Here is a 19,355-nt window from a genome sequence, read left to right as displayed (position 1 = left end):
ATGATACTTAGGAGTTGGGACATACTCAACCGTCTTTATCGTACAAAATAAATTTCATAATATATAGGTATTTCATATCTTAAATATTTATTTATATTCTAAATTTTTTGTGAAAATAATTTTAATCAAAGATGAAAAAAAAATGAAGGGACGCTTTTATTTAAAATTACTTTTCTTTACATTTTTACGTGGTTAATAATTAAACATATTAATAATATATAATCTACTGAGTATATTGTATTTTTTTATTATAGAGTATATACATAGTAACATTTTTTCCGCTTATTGTGTAAGCCTTTCTATTTAGTTCGGATTGGAACTGGGTAGGACCGTAAGGCGTTATACCTTAATATATACATTGCTATAAAATTTGTTTAAAATCAAAGTATAAAATTAAGCTCGCTTGACAATTTACATGGGTTTTGACTACAAATAGCCTAGGTATTCTTCCCCTTACCAATCGTTTTATATGATTGTAAATTGCAATTTTTCATACTATTACCAATAATAATAAAATATTATTATTATTATTATTATTATTATTATTATTATTATTATTATTATTATTATTATTATTATTATTATTATTATTATTATTATTCATAATAAAGATGCGCGCAGCTTTCATAGATAGTAAAATAAAAATTTACATAAAATTGGTGGGGAGTCGAGAGACAATTTGCGCCCCCACCCCCTTAGCAACAGCAAAGTTAAGTCAAAATATATTTGATGTACTAATAGGACATATTTAAAATAACAATATTATTAAAACAACCTCGTGCATTTTTACACGCGCTAAAACTAGTTTACTTTAATAACCTCCTAAAATAACTTCTACCAATCATCATTTTCCTTAATGGGGCATCAAAATCGGTTACCAATCATTGTATAATATTTATTGTAAACCGTTTTTAAGAGACTTACTCTTCTAAAATAAGCAGACGGATATTACTTTTAAATTACACAATTGTTGATTATTGTAAAATTGTGTTAATTTACTTAATTAACTAGTAAAATAATTATCTACCACCAACTAATAACATGTATCTTCCGAGAGAAGGATATCAAAGTATTTTATTAGTTGTAAAACAGTATTACAAGAGAGACTTACTCGTTAGTTTTTAAGATATTCTACATGGTAGCGCTATATTTTTTTTGTTTTTTTAAAGGAGTATCCCTCCTTTTCCACTAAAAGAATTTGTCTGCCTATAGTTCATGTTCACGAGTTCGAACGCGGCGTTATTTTTTCAAATTGATTGTCTTTACGAGATCTTCGATTTGAAAAAATAGTCACTTCTGAACATGTTGCAAGAGTTATAATCGGTCAAACATTTTTATTCAAGTAAACTTTAGCTGACTTTATCTCATAGTTACGAGTTCATAAAAAAGTAATGATTTTTTTTTAAATCTTTATCTTTACGAGATCTTTAGCTTGAAAAAAAATATAAAATTGTCGTTTTGGAGTTTGAGGCCAAAATTATAGACAGTCAAAGATTTATCCCTTAAAAAGAGGGATACGCCATAGATGATGCAAAAACATGGGGGTATTATGTAGAATATCACATTAAGGCTTTGTTTGGCAAAATTAGCTGAAAAGGTAACTGAAACCTGAAAATGTAGCTGAAAAGGTTGCTGAAAATTAGGAGCTGATAAGGTAGCTGATTTTTATTAAAAGTGTTTGGAAGATAGCTGAAAAGGTAGATGATATTTAATCAAATGACGTAAAAGGCATGGTTATTATTGTTATCGTTTATGTTTTTGTTATTATTTTGGTGTTATTGTCATGGCGTTGTTAGTAATAAAGTCATAATGTAGTTTTTTCAAAATATTTGCGCAAGTCTGCAACATGTTTCAAAGAGAATGAGAAATAATTAATATATCACGTTTAGGTAAAAGAAAAAAAATCCGAACAGTATATCATCGAAAAATGTATTCTATGGATACAAAATTAGTTCTCTATTAAACTCATACACATAAAAAATCGGTTTTTTTTTTCGGTGAAGTGTATTGAAGAATTTTATTCAACGGCTGTTTGTGTTATTTGGGAAAAGTATTGAATAAGGTTTTAGTTGACAACATTAAAAAAAAGAAGGGTAAAATAGGTAGACCAAAAAGAATCAGATACCTGATTTCTCAACTGATACATGAGGTAGCTTTTCATATCAGATATCTTTTTTGGTCAAAAAAGTTAGTTGCCAAACACTTTAAAAAAAATAAGGTACTTGATTGTTTTTGACAAAAAAAACTACTTGAGGCAAATCAGGTACCTGAAGTGTACTGCCAAATTGAGTCTAATATTAATGAGGCAATTGACATGAGTAACACTTTAATAGTAGTCTAACATGTCTCTTTAGAGATGCTTTCTATTGGATATATAACTATAAGTTAGTTATGAGTTAGTTAAACAAAGTTGTTACAAAAGTTACTTATAATTAAGTCGGTTTAAGTTAGTATGTCGGTTAAAATAGGAAAGCTACATAGCCTATATATACTCAAGACATACAATATTGTAACTTAGAATTTCATATATACAAATTCAATATTTCTGATTCAAAGATTATACAATAATACTATTCTCCCTCTAAATGTCTACATTCTATAGTTTTAACATGGTATTATTGGTTTCATAATTTCTGGGTTTTCTCGTTGATTTTTCTGGGTATTTTCTTCTGTTTTTCATCCCAGAAGCATACTATAGAGGAATAACCTTCAGTTGATTTGATTCTTTCTTCATCTTATTTCACTCTTCCACAACATAATTCATCTTTATACTCTTGTTTTTCATTACACATTCATTAAAGTTATGTCAATATGCCTGAAACAACTATCAATTCTGGTTCTAGTTGTGAGTATTTTGAAGATCCACTTTTTCTTTCACAATCTGATCAGCCTACTACTACTCTTATCACTAACCCTTTTTCTGGTCATGATTTCTTGGGTTGGAGGAAGGATGTCTTAATGGCCTTAACTTCTAAAAATAAAGATTGTTTCATTGATGGTACTTTTACCAAACCTCCTTTAACTGACAAAAAACACAAGCAGTGGGTCAGATGTGACTTTATGGTTAGACAGTGGATTTTGAACTCTTTGCTTCCTTCCATCAAAGAAAGTTTGAAGTATGTTAATTCGGAAAAAGAACTGTGGTCTGAATTGCTTGAAAGATATGGCCAGGCTAGCGCTCTTGAAGTATATCAACTAAGTAAAGAATTAGAAGGAGTGTCTCAAGATAATTCATCTTTAGTTGATCATTATTATGGGAAAATGAAGAATTTATGGGAGACTTAAGATGGTCTGGAACCTTTACCTATGTGTTCTTGTGGCAAGATCAATGAATGCACATGTTCATTACTGAAAAAGATCAATGAAAAGGAAAATACTGCCAAATTGTTACAATTTCTAACGGGTCTTAATAGTGATTATGATTCCATTAGATCTTAGATTCTCTCAATGGATCCATTGCCTTCAATAAACAAGGTTTTGGGCTTATTACAAAAGATTGAAAAGCAGAAGCAGATTACATATTGATATGACGATTTTGTACCGTCTTTGCCAACCCAATTCTTAGCTACTTTATCCCTTAATTGTGTTATTTATAGTTATTTCAGCTCACTTATGTATTAGTGTAGCAATTGTGTTGTTTGGATGTGTTTTTGCGCATTTTCGATTTAATGTGTAGGTGATGTGATCAAGAATCTTATTCTGAGTTTGAGAAGCGACTTGGACTTTGACAGGGCTGTCGTGTACCTATCAAAAATAAACTAACTAAACTAACTATATAGCTAGGGAAGTCAGGTCGATCTCCTCAGGGAGGCAAGATATCTATAAAAGTCCGTCTATTTGGTCACAAATGGGGGGAGGGGGGGGGGGGGGGTTGTTTAAATTGGTTTTCTAAACTAAAAGGTTTAAAGGAAAGAGAAATAGAGAAAGAGCAATAAAGGTAGGAAAATAGAATTAAACTATCAAATAAGGAGGGACATGTCAGGATTTCGGTTCACTACGGTAGTCCAGTGACTCAACTGTAAATAACTTAGACAAATTAATGCGAGACGGATATGGAAAGGTCCTTCCGGTCCACTTTCTATCCTAAATTACCACTAACTTAACTTCCGTCCTCATCAGGGTAGTCTACTGTTCATAGCAGGCCTATTTAGTCCAATCTTCTGATCCAGGATTAAATTTAGCCAGATTAAAGGGATGACTCCGAAGCGTGCACTCAACTAAGTCGGTAAATACAGTTATATTGCTATGGTGACAGAATCTCACAATTAATTCATCTAACTTATTCACTACATCGTCACATTTCTACCGTAGATCCCCTAATCCTAACATGAATTAGATTTAGCTACTCATATTGCTATTAATACTATCAAAACTAACAGCAGATAAATAACCAGCATTCAACATATTAAAACGATAATTAAATTGCATAAAAAGTGAATTAGGGCAGAAATTAAATAAAGCAAAACAAAGAATTAAAGTAAACGAAAGATAGATTATTATTAAGAAAGGAGAAAGCGATTACAATCGTGAGAATCCGGCGTAAAGAACACACAAATCCGAGCGAAATAACCCCGAAAATAAAGTTACAGTAGAGAAGGGAAAAGCAACGTAATGTTTTTACTGTGAAAGCTAAAACTGATAGATGATAAGATAGCTAATGACCTAGTAAAGTTGCGTTTAAAGAGAAAATAAACTAAGTCCAAAAGCTAAAACAAGCTTACGGGCTAATTAAAGCCCACGCCAGACCAAACCACTCGATCGAGTAGAATAAATCCACTCGACCGAGCAAAACTCCAGAAAATCTACTCGATCGAGTAGAATAGTTACTCGATCGAGTAACCTCTCTTTTCATCACTTCTTGATCAAGTATAAAAGTACTCGATCGATCAACCAATGACGTGGAAACCATTCGATCGAGTAATAAAACCACTCGATCGAATGTTCTTCCTTCAAATCAGCTCAAACTCGTGCCCGACTGCCTCGTAAACCGTGTCTTCACGCATCTCAATGTAGAAACTCACTCCGGAAAATCCCGTCTCCTCAAAATGCATGCAAAAAGGACGAAAAATGGTACGATTCCACTACTTTCGCGTTCATTTCTACAAAACGGACAAAACGAACCAAAGTAGCCAATTTGGGGGCAAAATGCAATATAAACAGTACAAAGTACATGGAAATACGTGCTAAAATAGGCTAAAAAGACTATACATTATGCACGTATCAAATCTCCCCAAACCGAACCTTTACTCGTCCTCGAGTAAACTAAAATGCAACTAATGGAACGGAAATGAAAACTCAGAGCTGCTTAACTTGTCTACTTGAACCAATTTAATGCAACAAAAATTAACAGTCATAGCTAAGCAGTCAATACGCAAACGAGTTATAAGTTGTTCAGAAATATAGCCAACCTATTGACCTTGCAAGACCAACAAAATCGGACTCTCTCGTGGTCACTCTTCTCTCATAAAGCAAAGGGTGAATGTTATATGTAAAAGAGAGAGAGAGAAGGACAGTCACTCACCTAACTGCGACCTACATAGCATGCATGCAACAAAAATGAAAGACGATTCAAGTACTAATGCATACACTCCAACCAATAATGTCCGTCACAGCCGAGGGCTTACAAATAATATGGGAATAGTGAGGTTCAGGTGAGAAAAGGCAAAACAAGTTTTGGTAATGTGGAGGTAAAAGCGTCAAGCTAGTTCCTAACAGGACCATATAAAACCATCCGAATCTCAACTGACTGAAAAATAAAGTACAAGTGCCCTTCATTTGGCACACATCTCACTAATCTCATACACAATCTCCTCAAAAAATATGGAATAAGAACGGAGGAGTTAGACGGTCACAAACTTTCCTTTTTTAACACCGTCTAAATGAAATGACTAAAGCAAATCAATTATTTTCAAACTTCTTTTTTTTTCTTTCTTCCTTTCACGTGAAACTCAACTCTTTTTTTTTCATTTTTTTTTCTTTTTTTCTTTTCTTTTCACGTTTTTCTTCTTTTTTTTTCAATTCTTTTATTTTTTCTTTCTTTCTTTTTCTCTTTCCTCTATTTACACCAACTCCATACAAAGAGATACGGGCCAAACTGCAGACGGAAAATCATACCACAAGAGACATACTAAACTAGCTTGACTAGGCAAGCTCAGTTTGGTATGTAGCTAATGGGTTAAAAAGGCAAGTTTTGGCTTAAGTGTAGCTAAATGGGTGAAAAATATAAGAAAAGGGGAAATTTGCAAGCACCTCTCTGCATGTGACACCAACCACAAACCCAAATGTGTGCATTTGACAAGAAATTGAATGTCATAAAAGTGCAAAAATGATGAACATGCTATGCAAGGAGTACTACTCTCAATTCCTAATGAACTGGTCATGAATGTCACTAGTTATGGGCTCTAAACCTCAGAAATTGTAAAGTAGGTTGCCAATTTATCAGGTAAAGTCTAAACAGTCGGCTATATTTGAACAGAAACTCGTAGACTATGTGTATGACAAAGCTAATAACTATCAACAAAAGTGCAAGGCTCAAGTAAAAATGACAAGTTATAATGCAGTTTCATCACGGAAATCTACCGTTCCGACTCACCCTATATGCAAAAATAAACGTGAAAATTTTTTAATTTATTTTGATTTTTCTAATTTTTTAATATTTTTGATTTTTAATGAAATAAATAAACAATGCAAGCTGAAATAAATAAACGTGAATGCAAAACAAATGCAAACGCAGACTCAAAAGGATGCAATACCCTCCCCAAACCAAAACGGACAACGCCCTCGTTGTCCTCCAGCATACACCAGCAGATAAATACAGGGGAACGAGAATATACAACCAATAAAGAATAAAAATAAAATAAATAGGAGACAAAAATAAAAGAGTGAGATGTACATACAAAACACGAACTTCCCCAAATCAGCCATAAAACTGGGGAAGTGAGTAGACCAGTAGCTACTCGTCAGCCTCCTCGTCGCTGTCGCGCACGTCCTCCACCCTCACTGTGAAGTCCGGGTCCACCTCCCTCCCTCTCCTCCTCCTCTGCTCAGCTCGAGCTCTCTCCGCTGTCACCGCCGGGTCCTCGTCCTCCTCCTCCTCCTCGTCAGCAGACTCCGGGTACCTCTCAGCTGGGTACCGGTAAAAGGAAGGGTGTGGCCAACCCTCTTGGATCGGACGGTGTCGACTCAAGTGGTACTCGTATAGAGGGAACAAAGTCAAAGCTAAGCCCCTCTCCATACGAGCCTGTCTCTCTGAAATCTCAACTAACAAACCGTCACGGCGCCCTTGGTCCATGACCGAGGACGCCTCAAAGGGTGGTGGAGGTATAAAATTAGCCGGTAGGACTAGCTGTGTCTGTGTCTGGTCGGCGGGTGCGGAAGTAGGAGTGGAGGTAGGGATCGGGGTAGGTGTAGAAGTGGCCGTGGAAGGCTCGCCGCTCCCAGAAGGTGTAGACCCCTCTCCAGTCTCAAGTCTACGCCTCTTCTTAGAGGCGGGTAAAGTAGTAGGAGGTCGGAGTGAAAGGTGGTAGTCAGGCAGTGGTGGAAGTCGGGTGCCCCGTGCGACAGTAGGCAAAGGGGCTAGACGGGGGAGAGTGGTGCAAGGTAAGTCCACAAACAGGGAACCGTCTATCTTCCATGTCCGGAAGTGTGTGGTCAGCCAATTCTGAGAGTGCATGGAAGCCATGCTCAAATACCTCTTTCCCGTGAGGTACGGTAAATCACGAGGCCAGACAGAGAAAAGGGAACGGGCAAGAATGGTGGTCATGCCATCGCAGGCAATAGATCCCGTGACCTTCTCCCCCTGGGCCTGGAAGTACTTGGCGGTCAGATAGGCGATGTTGAGGGTAAAAGGACCCTCGCAGTCAATGTTCAGGTTACCGCCTAAGATGGAGAGCTCGTTGTTGTTTATGTTGTTTGGCTCCTTTCGGCCAAATATGGTGCTCCCCATCAGTCTAAGAAAGTAACGGGCAGGGGGAAGGTGGACCTGTGCGAGCTTGCGCTCGGGAAAGGTGGTCTGGGCCAAGGTCCGCCAAAGCTGACGAACGACCCTCCTAGGGGCGACAGTGTCGCCCGTAGAGGAAAGGCCAAGTCTTCTACCAAACTCCTCCAAAGTCATCGAAAAAGTCTGGTTGAACAACCGGAAAGACACAGAAGAACTAGTGGGGGCAGCGATGTGTGCCCCGGAGGAGAAGGTGAAGGAGCTGAGGAACTCAAGACTCAGCTCCAGAAAGGTGTGGCCACTCATAGTAATGAGTCCGGCCATCCCCGTGCCCCGTAAAAGCTCACAAACTGACTCGTAGAAGCCGAGTCTCTCAAGTGCCGGTTTATCTAAGAACCGGGTAGGTAAAAACTCACAGCCAACGAGGTTATAAAACCTCTTACGATGTACACCGTTAACGAAAATTACCTGCGGGTACTCAGGGTGGGAGTCGAGGGAGTTGTCCCCTCGGATGGTAACCGTGCCACAAAGAGCAGCACAAGTAGAAGTGGCAGGAGCTGGTGTAGCATGAGCACGTCCACGACCTCGGCCCCAGCCTCTAGAACCCGAAGTAGAAGCCCGTGTAGTGACGGTGCGAGGAACTAGATCCGCCCGAAAAGCAGTTGTAACTGCTGGTGAGTCCGCCACAGGTGTGCTCGTCGTGACTGAAGTAGAGGTTGTGGCTACTGTGACCACCACTGAGGAAGAAAGACTAGCAGCAGTGCTAGCAGTGGTGGTGGTGGTGGTCAAGATGTGGCAGTTAAAACAGGGCTAGCAAGTGCTAGCAGTGTAAAAACAAGATCTGGCGGTGGTGAAACTAAGAACACGAAGTGTTGGCAAGGAGACGGTAGTAACAACAGGGGACTACCGTCTCGCACAGATAAAGACGGATCGCGTAAGAGCTCGACGAAGGCATCGAGCTAGAATCCATCCCGAATAAATAGGGCAGGGGAATTGATAAGAAAATAGCAAAATAAACAAAGATGAAAATCAAAGATGAAAACGGCATGAAAATTCCCCTGGCCAGTCGAAAAATTCGACCTTCAGCACATAGATTCCCAACTATTTCCTCAAAAATTCGAATACAGCAAGTAAACAACGATAGGGGAAGGGTAGCAGGTATCAATGGCGGCAAATTAAGCATCAATAGAGACGAATTAAGCATAATGCAGCAGCACAGACCAATTTGCAGTCGAAAGTTTCGACTGTAAAAACCCCTAAGCGCAAATGTCGCGCAAAATTCGAATTTAAACATGTAAAAATCAATGAGGAATGGGAATTGATCATCAAGCAAGACAAATTAAGCATTAAATCGAAATTATAGTCGAAAATATCGACCCAAACAGAAAATCGAAACCTTAATCCTTGATTATCCTCATAAGAAGCAAAAATTAAAGAAACTAAAGGATAAAGAAGAGTAAGGATCACTTACTTGATGATATAAAACCCACAAAGAACAATTAATCGACAAGAAATAAGCAAAATAGGCGATTTTTTGATCGAAAACCGCGGAACCCTAATTCCCTCAATAGACCGTGTAAATGAGCGTAAATCAAAGGGAAAACAGAGGGCAAATGACGATTAATCAACAATAAGCACAATGTAGGTGACGAATTTGGCAAAAGGGCAAGAAATATGAGGGATTTGGGGTGTTTTTGTCGCAAAATAGGAAGGGTGTCGAAAATTTTTGGGGTAAAATGAAATAAGAACAAAAATAAGGAAGTTAAAGAAAACTCCCTGCGTGTCATTTCCCATTTCTAAACCACTCGATCGAGGACTTTATGGATCCATCTACTCGATCGAGTAGAAATTCACTCGATCGAGAACTCCCCTTTTCAGCTTTACTCGATCGACTAAAATGGAATCACTCGATCAAATATATTTCACTCGATCGAGTACAAAAAGTACTCGATCGAACTCTTTTCCTCGTGTAAGCTCTTGAATTCGTCATTCTTCCTTTGAATTTGCGTAAAATTCCCCAAACCTGCATAAAAACACTTGCAAAAGTATCCCAAAATACCAAATACGCAAAGTAACAGTCTATAGTCTCTAATCTACGCTAAAAATTGTCTAAATTCTAATTGTCCTAATTAAAAGCAATAAATAAAGTTCAACGGAAAATTTAAAAATTGTTTTTACAAGTTGGTACACGGGGCATTTCCTCCCTCACTTCCCAAGGCAATTCAGTAGCCCCTCGGAGGGCTCTTGACTGGAGGACGTCATCTCAGCAACATTTATTGTCCTCTTCAGCTTCCACGAGCTTGAACTTGAATCATTAGGAGGAGAATAGTTGACATCCACATATACGCGAACTTTTCTCATCCTTGCTCCTTTCTCACCGGCTTTAACACTGTCACTCCCACCTTGACTGACATTAATTTCACAATGCCCTTTGACAGCTCCTGCAATATTTTCATTTGTACCTACAGCAAGGAAAACAGACGAACTTTCCTCCTTTTTGCTCTCAACCTGAGGCGGAGGGGTCATAATAGCAGCACAATGTTCCAAATTCTCATTTGGAGTGTCAATAGGAGGGTCAATAGAAGAGAGGGCATTGCAAGGCTGAGCTTGCATAGGAGCCCTCCGGAACTTAGACTGATGGAATATCAGCTCCTCGTCCCCAACCTGAAAAGTCAATGTCTTGCCCCGACGTCTATTACTGCACGGGCAGTAAACAAAAATGGTCTCCCTAAAATAATAGGGGTATGGGCATCTTCGGGGATGTCAAGTACAACAAAGTCAATGGGAATAAAGAACTTCCCGATCTTAACAGGTATGTCTTCTATTACACCTAGTGGCCGTGATATGCTACGGTCGGCCATTTGAACAGTCATGTTTGAGCAATTAAACTTTGTCAAACCAAGTCTCTTAGCCAAAGACAACGGTAAGACACTCACGCTAGCGCCAAGATCGCATAACGCGTTATCAATCAAATGGGTACCAATATGACACGGAATCAGAAAACTACCCGGGTCTGACTGTTTGGGAGGTAACTTATTCTGAACTAGGGCCGTCCCTACCTCAGTCAAAGCTACCGTCTCATGATCATTAATGTGCCTCTTACGCGATAAAATTTCTTTCATAAATTTAAGGTAAGAGGGTACTTGTGTCAGCAGTTCGGCGAATGGCACAGTGACCTGCAAGCTTCTGAGGATTTCGGCAAATTTGCCGAATTGTTGATTAGCTTTAGTACTTTGCAAACGCCTCGGGAAGGGAACCGTGATGGGTATCTCGAGTCCCTTGTTCCTCTCTTCCAACGTGTCAGCCGGATCAAGCTCTAAGTCCTTCGGACTCTTCTTTCCTCTCGAACGAGGTCTTTCAGGTGATTTCTCACTCGATCGAGCACTATCAGCCTCTCAATCAAGCTGTTCCTTATCCATACTACTCGATCAACCAAAAATCTCATTCGATCGAGTAGTTTCTTCAACAGAGTCACTCGATCGAGCAGAAATTTCACTTGATCGAGCAGTTGCTTTTTCCTGTTCACTCGATCGCGTAGAAATTTCACTCGATCGAGCACTTTATTCAACACTTTTACTCAATCGACCCCCAGAAACTAGTCGATCGAGGACTTTCTTAGCTGTCAGCTCCTTTTCTTCGCCAGAACACTGTTTATCAGCAGTTGTAGCCTTCCTCGGGTCTGATTTCAACACTTCTGGTCCCTCATATGAACGACCGCTTCTCAAATTGATTAAATTTACCGTCTCATGTGGATTTTTGTCAGCTTGTGACGGTAAATGACCCGGTTTCCTTGCAGATTGGTTCGCGGCTAACTGGGCAACTTGAGTTTCAAGTGCCTTGATGGATGCATCTTTCTGTTGATCACTCAGCTGCCACTGCTTTGTAGAAGATTGCAACATCGTCTTTAGCTCACCTATCTCACTCACCCCTCCGGAAGATGATGCACCGTGATTGGGAGGAGGGAAACAAGGAGGCTTCTTAAAGCCTTGTTGATTCTTATGTGGAGGGACATACGACTGTTGTTGGTGCGGAGGAGGGGTGGGATTGAGCACATTTTGACTTGTCCACCTCAGATTGGGATGGACTGTCCCTTGATTGTTATAATAGGAACCCCCTCCTTGTCTATATTATTGAAAGGTAAGGACCTGCTCCTTCTCTGTAAGACAGCCAACAGCAGTATGGCCGTCGTTGCTACCACACCTCTCACATGTGACGGTCTCCCCTCTAGTAAGCATATGGACCGTCTAAGGCTCCCCAGCAGAATGTAACTCCAACTTATCAAATCTAGCATTCATGGCTTCCAGCTAAGCCACAACTTGCTTATCAACTGTATGAACTGTCCTAATACCATCCCTCGGGTTTCCATACTCAGCACAGTGATTCGCCATCTCTTCAATAAGGCCCCATCCCTTATCATCGTCAGTGTTCTCTTGGAATGTCCCATTAGATGACGCATCAAGTATGGCTCTGTGATCATCGTACAGCCCATTGTAGAACTGGTTAGACAGAAACCACGGATCAAAACCATGGTGAGGAATAGAACTCACTAACTTCTTGAACCGGGACCATGCTTCATATAAAGTTTCATCAGGTGCCTGCTTGAAACTTGTGATCTTAGCCCTCAGCTGATTGGTGCGATGTGGAGGAAAATATCTCTTGTAAAAAGCAAGAGCAAGGGTCTCCCAGTTAGTAACCCCTGCGGCTGTGCGGTCCAAATCAGTCAGCCACTCCCTGGCTGAGTCAGTCAAAGAAAAAGGAAACAGAACCTCCTTAATCTTGTCTTGAGTTACCCCCTTTGTGGCGGGGATAGTAGAACAGTAGTCCGTAAAGACCTCCATGTGATTCCTCGGGTCTTCACCTGCCACACCTCTATAGAGATTTCTCTCCACCAGATTGATATAGGAAGGACAGATGTCAAATGTATTCTCATCCTCAGTCTGGAGATTGAAACCCTTTGGAATTGAGGCTGCTTTAGGCTCCGAGTGACTAGCAATGTTCGGCATCTTTACTGGTTGATCGACAGAAATAAGAATGTCTTCTACTAAAGACTGGTCTTCTGCGAAAAGAAAATGGTGAAGCTCTGGTTCGAAAGTACTCAAGCCTTCCTTTCGTGATTCTCTTTGCAGACGAAGTCTATGCCTAAATAGTCTCTCTGGCTCAGAATCAGCTGCAACTAACTCAAACCTGTCTGACCTGGGCATACACAACACTGAAAGAAAATAAATAAGAACTGCCTCAAGGAATAAAAATTCCCTGAGACGGATAAAATAAACGAAACAAAGACAGATAAGGCAATTGCCTCCTGATATACGATTAATTTACTTCTAATTCCCCTCTTTCTTTTATGCATAACGACTCGTATCGAGTCGGTTTCGGTTGCTTTTCCTTGCATTTTGTGCCCAATCCCCGTACTTGTTATCTTGTGTATCCTTTTGCAGGAACCGATCCGAGTATAGAGGAATTGGGGCAAGGAAGGCATCCCATTGCCTTTACATGAAGAAGAGGGGGAAGAAATGCTGAAGGCAGTGTTCTGCCAGCAGACCGGCAGACCGGTAGCCGGTCTAGCCACCGGCAGAACACACACCAGAGAATTGCCAAAGAAATTGAAGAATTAACCTGAGTGCTGTGTTTTGCCGGCAGGCCGGCAACCGGCCCACCGGTAGAACACAACAGGACGAATTAATTGAAGATTTAGAGGAAAAGGAAGCTTGACCTCGCTGCCGGTAGGAGCACCGGCAGCCGGTCAACCGGTATAACACACTTCAAGGAAGAAGAAGAAGACCTGAAGGTTGTGTTTTGCCGGCAGGCCGGCAGCCGGTCTACCGGCAGAACACACTTGCCACATATTTTATTTATTTGCACGGTTTTGCCGGTAGGAGCGCCGGTAGCCGTTCTACCGGCAAAACACATCGAGCAGCGAAATTGGGCTTTTTCTCCCTTTTCTCCTCTTTTCTTCTTAATCTTGTACAAGCCTATAAATACCCTCTCCTTAAACCCCTTGTACACACAACCCTAGATCTAAGAATATTTCCTTTTCCAAGTTTCAAACTTTGTTAATCATTTTGTTAATCATTCCTTAATTAGACTAGTTCATCAACTAATTTGTAATTGAAATTGGGTTGTAAGAAGATTGAAGGTTCCTCCTTCTTTATTTTTCTATCCTATTTCCTTTCTTGCAATTGAGTTGGTATTATTTCTCTCCCTATTTTCATTTGTTTACATTTTGTTTTTCCTTCAAGTTTGTTTGATTGTTTATGTTAATTTTGCATTGTTGTTGTTTGGTTGTTGTTGTTTTCACCTTTGTTCATCCTTTCATTGTTCATCTTTTCATTATTTCTCTTTCCTTTGTTCACCCTTGCTAGTTGTCCTCAAAGACTTAATCTTTGAGTTGATTGTGTTAAAGATTGTGTCTTTTTGTTTGTTCATCCTTGTTATTAGATTGAAACCATCTTTCTTTATAATTATTGTTGGATTGGTGCATGTTTAGAAGTAGAATTCATCCTATCACCATGTTTATGCTTAAAGACTCTATCTTTGTTGTTTATTTTGCCTTTAGAAACATGATTAGTGAGTAGTCTTCTTCTAGGACTCGGTTCGACCCGATATGGGTAATTTCACTAACTAATTGTCACTAAGGCTAATTTGTGGGGAAAATTGGTGAGGGTAGTCTAGGGGAATTTGCATGTTTAAGGTTTGGGTTTTGGGTAGTGTCAACTTGTGACCCTTGTCCACCAACGGGAGTTGGTTAAGTTGTAAATTGGGTACCCGAGATTTGACCTTGTCACCAACTAAGGTTGAGACCGGAAGGGAGAACCGAGGGAGGGTGCCTCTAGGCTAGCGTTTGAAATCGACCTCCGGAAGGGGGAGTGGGATGACCCGGAATATGATGAGGGCTTAATGACCTTGACCATTTACTTGACCTCCTTGGGAAAATGCATGTTCTTGGGGTTGTCGGGTTTTGAGTTAGGGATACCGGCTTTCGAACCCAAGAGGGGGGTTAGTCGGAGTAGCTAGTGTTCTATTGCGAGACCGGAAGGGAGGTTCTAGGCGAATTAGAGCCATCTCCTGTTGGGAAATGTGTCCTCAACAATAGTGCGATCACATGATTTAAATATCATTATTAAATCTCATTTTAAGAATACATGTGGGATGTAATATTTTACATTCAACTGGTCCACACATATCGGTAATGATTGGCTGACTAGAGTTTGACATTACTGTCGTGCGACGGTGGTGATCAGTTGATCCCCTTAGGTCATATCTATAGGGAAATACTCTTAATTGATTATTTAATTAATCGTATACCGATACGAGTTAATTAAATTGCTTAAAATTGACGGATGATTTTGTGAGTATAATTTACGTATCTTATTGTAAATATGATTAAATGAGACACGGTCTAAGTAATCGAATTGTTTTATTACTTAGATGAAATCATTGTTTACAGAAACAATTGAAACGGAATGAATAAATTATTATAAATACAGAATGTTGTAATTTATAATTTGGAAACATTTTTGGTACGAGTAATTACGAATTACTAGTCGATTTTGTAAATGACATATTTTATGAGTATGTTGATTTTTAATAAGTTAAAAATACATTACATTGTGACATGTCATGTAACATGTTACATGTGACAAATTGACAAATGACAAAACAAAATGGACCATCCATTTTATAATGAAAGTGCCGAAATTATGGAGGGAGTTAGTGGAGAAATTGTGTTAATTGTTTAAGTGGAAAACACAATGATGAAAGCTAACAAGTAGCCATGCAAACCTAAGCTTTTGAGAAAAGCAAAAATAAAAGGCATTGGGCATACTACCCAAGGCCAATTTTTCGGCCAACCATAGAAGAAAAGAAGAGAGTTTTTCTTTTCAATTTTTCATTCATTCTTATCATCTTATTTTTCTAGTGTAAGAAAATCTATCAAAAACTCTCTACAATTTATGATAATTCTAGAAAAATAAACTCACAAAAATTACTCCCTCTTGACCGAGATATTCAAGAGAAAAACACAATTTATTTTGTGTCAATTTTATAGTAAAACTAATATTATTACTAGATCTAAATAATGTTGGTTGTTATGAGTGTTCCTTGGGTATATGTCTTTGGGAGAGATCCTATACTTGGATCTTAGTTCTTCCACTAAGGAAAGCACAAGAACAAGAGAGAAAGGTGATCTCTCTTGTGCCCATTTGAACCGAAAATCCAATGTAAGAATGGATGTTTCTTCCTTATTTTGTTTAATTGTTTGCATGTATAAGATCATTAGTTAATTTTATGACAAATTAAATTTAAACATATATGAATATGTTGAGTATATAGATCTACTTTTCCTTCAATTGGTATCAGAGCCATGGTTGTTTGCATGCAAATCGGTTAAAAGTTTTTCCGAATTATAAGAATAACATATAAAACTTGAATAATTTGTGTTATTATGAGATATCACGAAATTAATTTATGCATATTAAATTTCTGGTCCTAAAATGTTTTTTAGGATATTTTGGTTAATTTACGGATTTTTATTGTTCATATTATACAATAATGGCATTTAAATATGATTTTATGAGTAAAAATGTTATTTTCGGTCTAAAATTAGCTATACTTCGAATTTTCAAGTGATTTTTGGATATGTTGTCACATATATTATTTTGAGATAACCTGTAAATTTTCATATTTTTTGGACTTCTTATGCTCGAAAAATGGATTTTTCATTATTAAATTCGGATTTAGGTGAAAAATAGGTTAATATGAGATAAATTTCGAATCTGGTCATAGAAATTTAGTATGTTGTCACATGCAATTTTACAAGATATGTGTAAAATAATAGGCTATAGTGAAGTCTTTTTGCATGATTTATGGATTTTTGAAGAAAAATGGCATGAATAGTGACTTAATTAATGAAAAATTAATAAAACATACTCTATGACTAAAGAAAAACATCATATGTTGAATTTTATTATCTTTTTCAGATCTAAAATTGAAAAGTTAATGAATATAATTTTTCACATGTTTTTATGATTATTTTGTTAAAAACCGATAAACCGCAACATTGTTTTTCCGGAAACATTTCGAAATTTTTAACCTAAGTTTTTGAACATTATGAGTGTCATGGTATTTTTACAGAATGTTCATGAGTTTAAAATTTCAAATTTCAAATTTATTTGAAATTTTGTGATTTATTTGAAGTTTATAGCTTATTTTTATAATTTTAAGTCCATTAATGAACAAATTTTAGAAATATGAGTTAATTATGGTCAAATAATTAGTGAAGACTAAATTTTGAGTCCTAAGAGGTTAGGGTAATTGACTTATGCATAAATATGAATTTATGTAATTTTTGGTGATTATAAAATGTTGAATCACGCAAATCCGTAAAAACCGAGTAATATACGATATTGGCTAATTAAAGGCGATTTAGCATAAAATTGGGCATGTTCATACATATTATAATACTTCATTTTCCTTATGATTGTCATAATTTAATTTATGTAATTTTTGAATTATGTAATTTTACTTAGTATGGCCTTAGTTTTAATTGGTATTTCCCAAAATGTATGGGAATATCGATTCGGTTGTAATTTTATTGTGATCTCGTATCACCATTTTTTAATTTAATAGATTTATTTTATTTTAGTTACAAATGTATAATAGGAAATTATGTAATTTGCTATGTAATTTAATTTATCTCGGAGTTCCCCAAGACGGATTTCTTCAAGATGGCGATACATAAAGACGGTATTACCTCGAGATGCGTGCCACAACCGAAGTTCAAGGGACCAATGGAGTTGGTTTCCGAATGTAACACCCCGTAAATTTGAAGACCTTTATTATATTTTAAAAGTAATATTTTAATCTATTTTAATTTAATATTAATTTATTTGAAATAAAATTTATTTGATAAAATATAATATTATTTTATTTTGAAGAAATGTAATTATTTTTGATAGTTTAGAAATGTTTAAAAGTGATTTAAACTATATTTAAACATTTTCCCTTGATAAAATAGATTTTGGATAAAAGTCGTAAAATTGGGATTTTCCCATTTCTTACGGTCGTTGGGTAAACGAGTTTGGATATTGGGCATATGAGTACTTAATCTTTTAGTAAAATCGTGTTTAAGAACTTTAATTTTCTCGGAAATCGCGTTCGACGAATATTTCTAATTTCCGTCGAAACGAACCAAAACGTAAACAAATGATCCATCTCTCCATGCCTTTTGGCTGGCCACCTACCCTCCATTTGTCCCCTCTTTCAATCTTCATTTCCTCCATTCTCAATCTATCTCCTCCTTCTCTCAAACACCAAAAACCCACTAAAAATCCTCCTTACAAACCCTAAATCCTTCATAAATCCTTCATTCCTCCACCAATTTGCATAAAAATTATATATTTGGAATCCTCTTTTCATCCTTCATCTACTAGTAAGCTTTATTTTCATTTCCCCCAATTTTTGTTTAAGACACTTTTTTTTAGGGTTTCGAATTTAAGCTTAATAATGGTGTTTTTGTTGTTCTTATAGGTGAAGAATTTGAAGATGAGTTAGGTGACTCATATGTTGTTGAAGATGAAGAGTAAGTTTGGGTTTTAGAAGCTTTCTCAAGTTATTACTTGTCTCTTTGCTAGCTTAAGGTAACTATTCTGAGTTACTCGACGAATTAATGTCACATTAGTAGTTGTATTTGTAGGTGATGCATATATGGGGTACATGGACGAGCTAGCGAGCAAAGTAACCTTGGGACCTAGATTGGCTTTATTTTATTGTGACCCTTAAACACTTTTTATGTCATATATTTCTTAGGGACATATGTCTCCCTTTTTCATATTTGGGTTGTATAACTTTGTTTCGCGACTTTAGCGATGTTTTATTTATGAGATTTATTTTAGACCTTGCATGTTTGACACCTTCCCATTTGGATATTTTTGATAACAGGTTCAGGTTTTTGAAAATTACAGGTTTTTACCCAAATGAACCTATTACAAACATATCCATGCAGTTTTTATCTAGAATTATGTGTTTACTTTTCCGCAATAAATGAGGGTGTCACAGTTGGTATCAGAGCATATTTGCTCCCGACGCACGTTTGTGCACCCCAATATAAATAACTTGACCTTAAAATAATAAACTTGAGAGATGGGTAGGATGGGTAGACTTAGGACCTTATGTTGTAGTCTCTGTGTGTTTGCTCTTTGTTAGGTTCTAACATGTTTGTTGATTGCAATGTAATATTTGTTGTGCCTTGTATCAATAACCGTATACCTACCAACGTGAAGATCAAGATTTGGTGCCTATTGCCGAGGACTGAAGATTTGTTTACCTTTGAAGAATGCTTCTACTTCCTCGAAGATGTTTCTCATTCTTTGTGTACCTTGTCTTATTCTTTATCTCTTGGTGCTTATTCTCCTTCTAAACT

General features: G+C 37.4%; 1 protein-coding gene and 1 non-coding gene across 2 annotated transcripts; both read left to right on the top strand.

Annotated features, from left to right (window-relative positions):
- Positions 1-2,811: 2,811 nt before the first annotated feature.
- LOC141634154 (uncharacterized) lies at positions 2,812-3,285 on the top strand. Its single transcript, XM_074446434.1, has one exon. The coding sequence runs from the start codon at positions 2,812-2,814 to the stop codon at positions 3,283-3,285; it is 474 nt and encodes a 157-aa protein (XP_074302535.1).
- Positions 3,286-12,457: 9,172 nt separating this feature from the next.
- Positions 12,458-12,563, top strand: LOC141645071 (small nucleolar RNA R71). The gene has a single exon (XR_012544664.1). It is a non-coding gene; the product is annotated as a small nucleolar RNA R71 (small nucleolar RNA).
- Positions 12,564-19,355: the final 6,792 nt, after the last annotated feature.

This window comes from Silene latifolia, chromosome 2 (genome assembly GCF_048544455.1).
Source record: "Silene latifolia isolate original U9 population chromosome 2, ASM4854445v1, whole genome shotgun sequence".
NCBI lineage: Eukaryota > Viridiplantae > Streptophyta > Magnoliopsida > Caryophyllales > Caryophyllaceae > Silene > Silene latifolia.
This window is presented reverse-complemented; position numbering and strand designations above follow the sequence as displayed.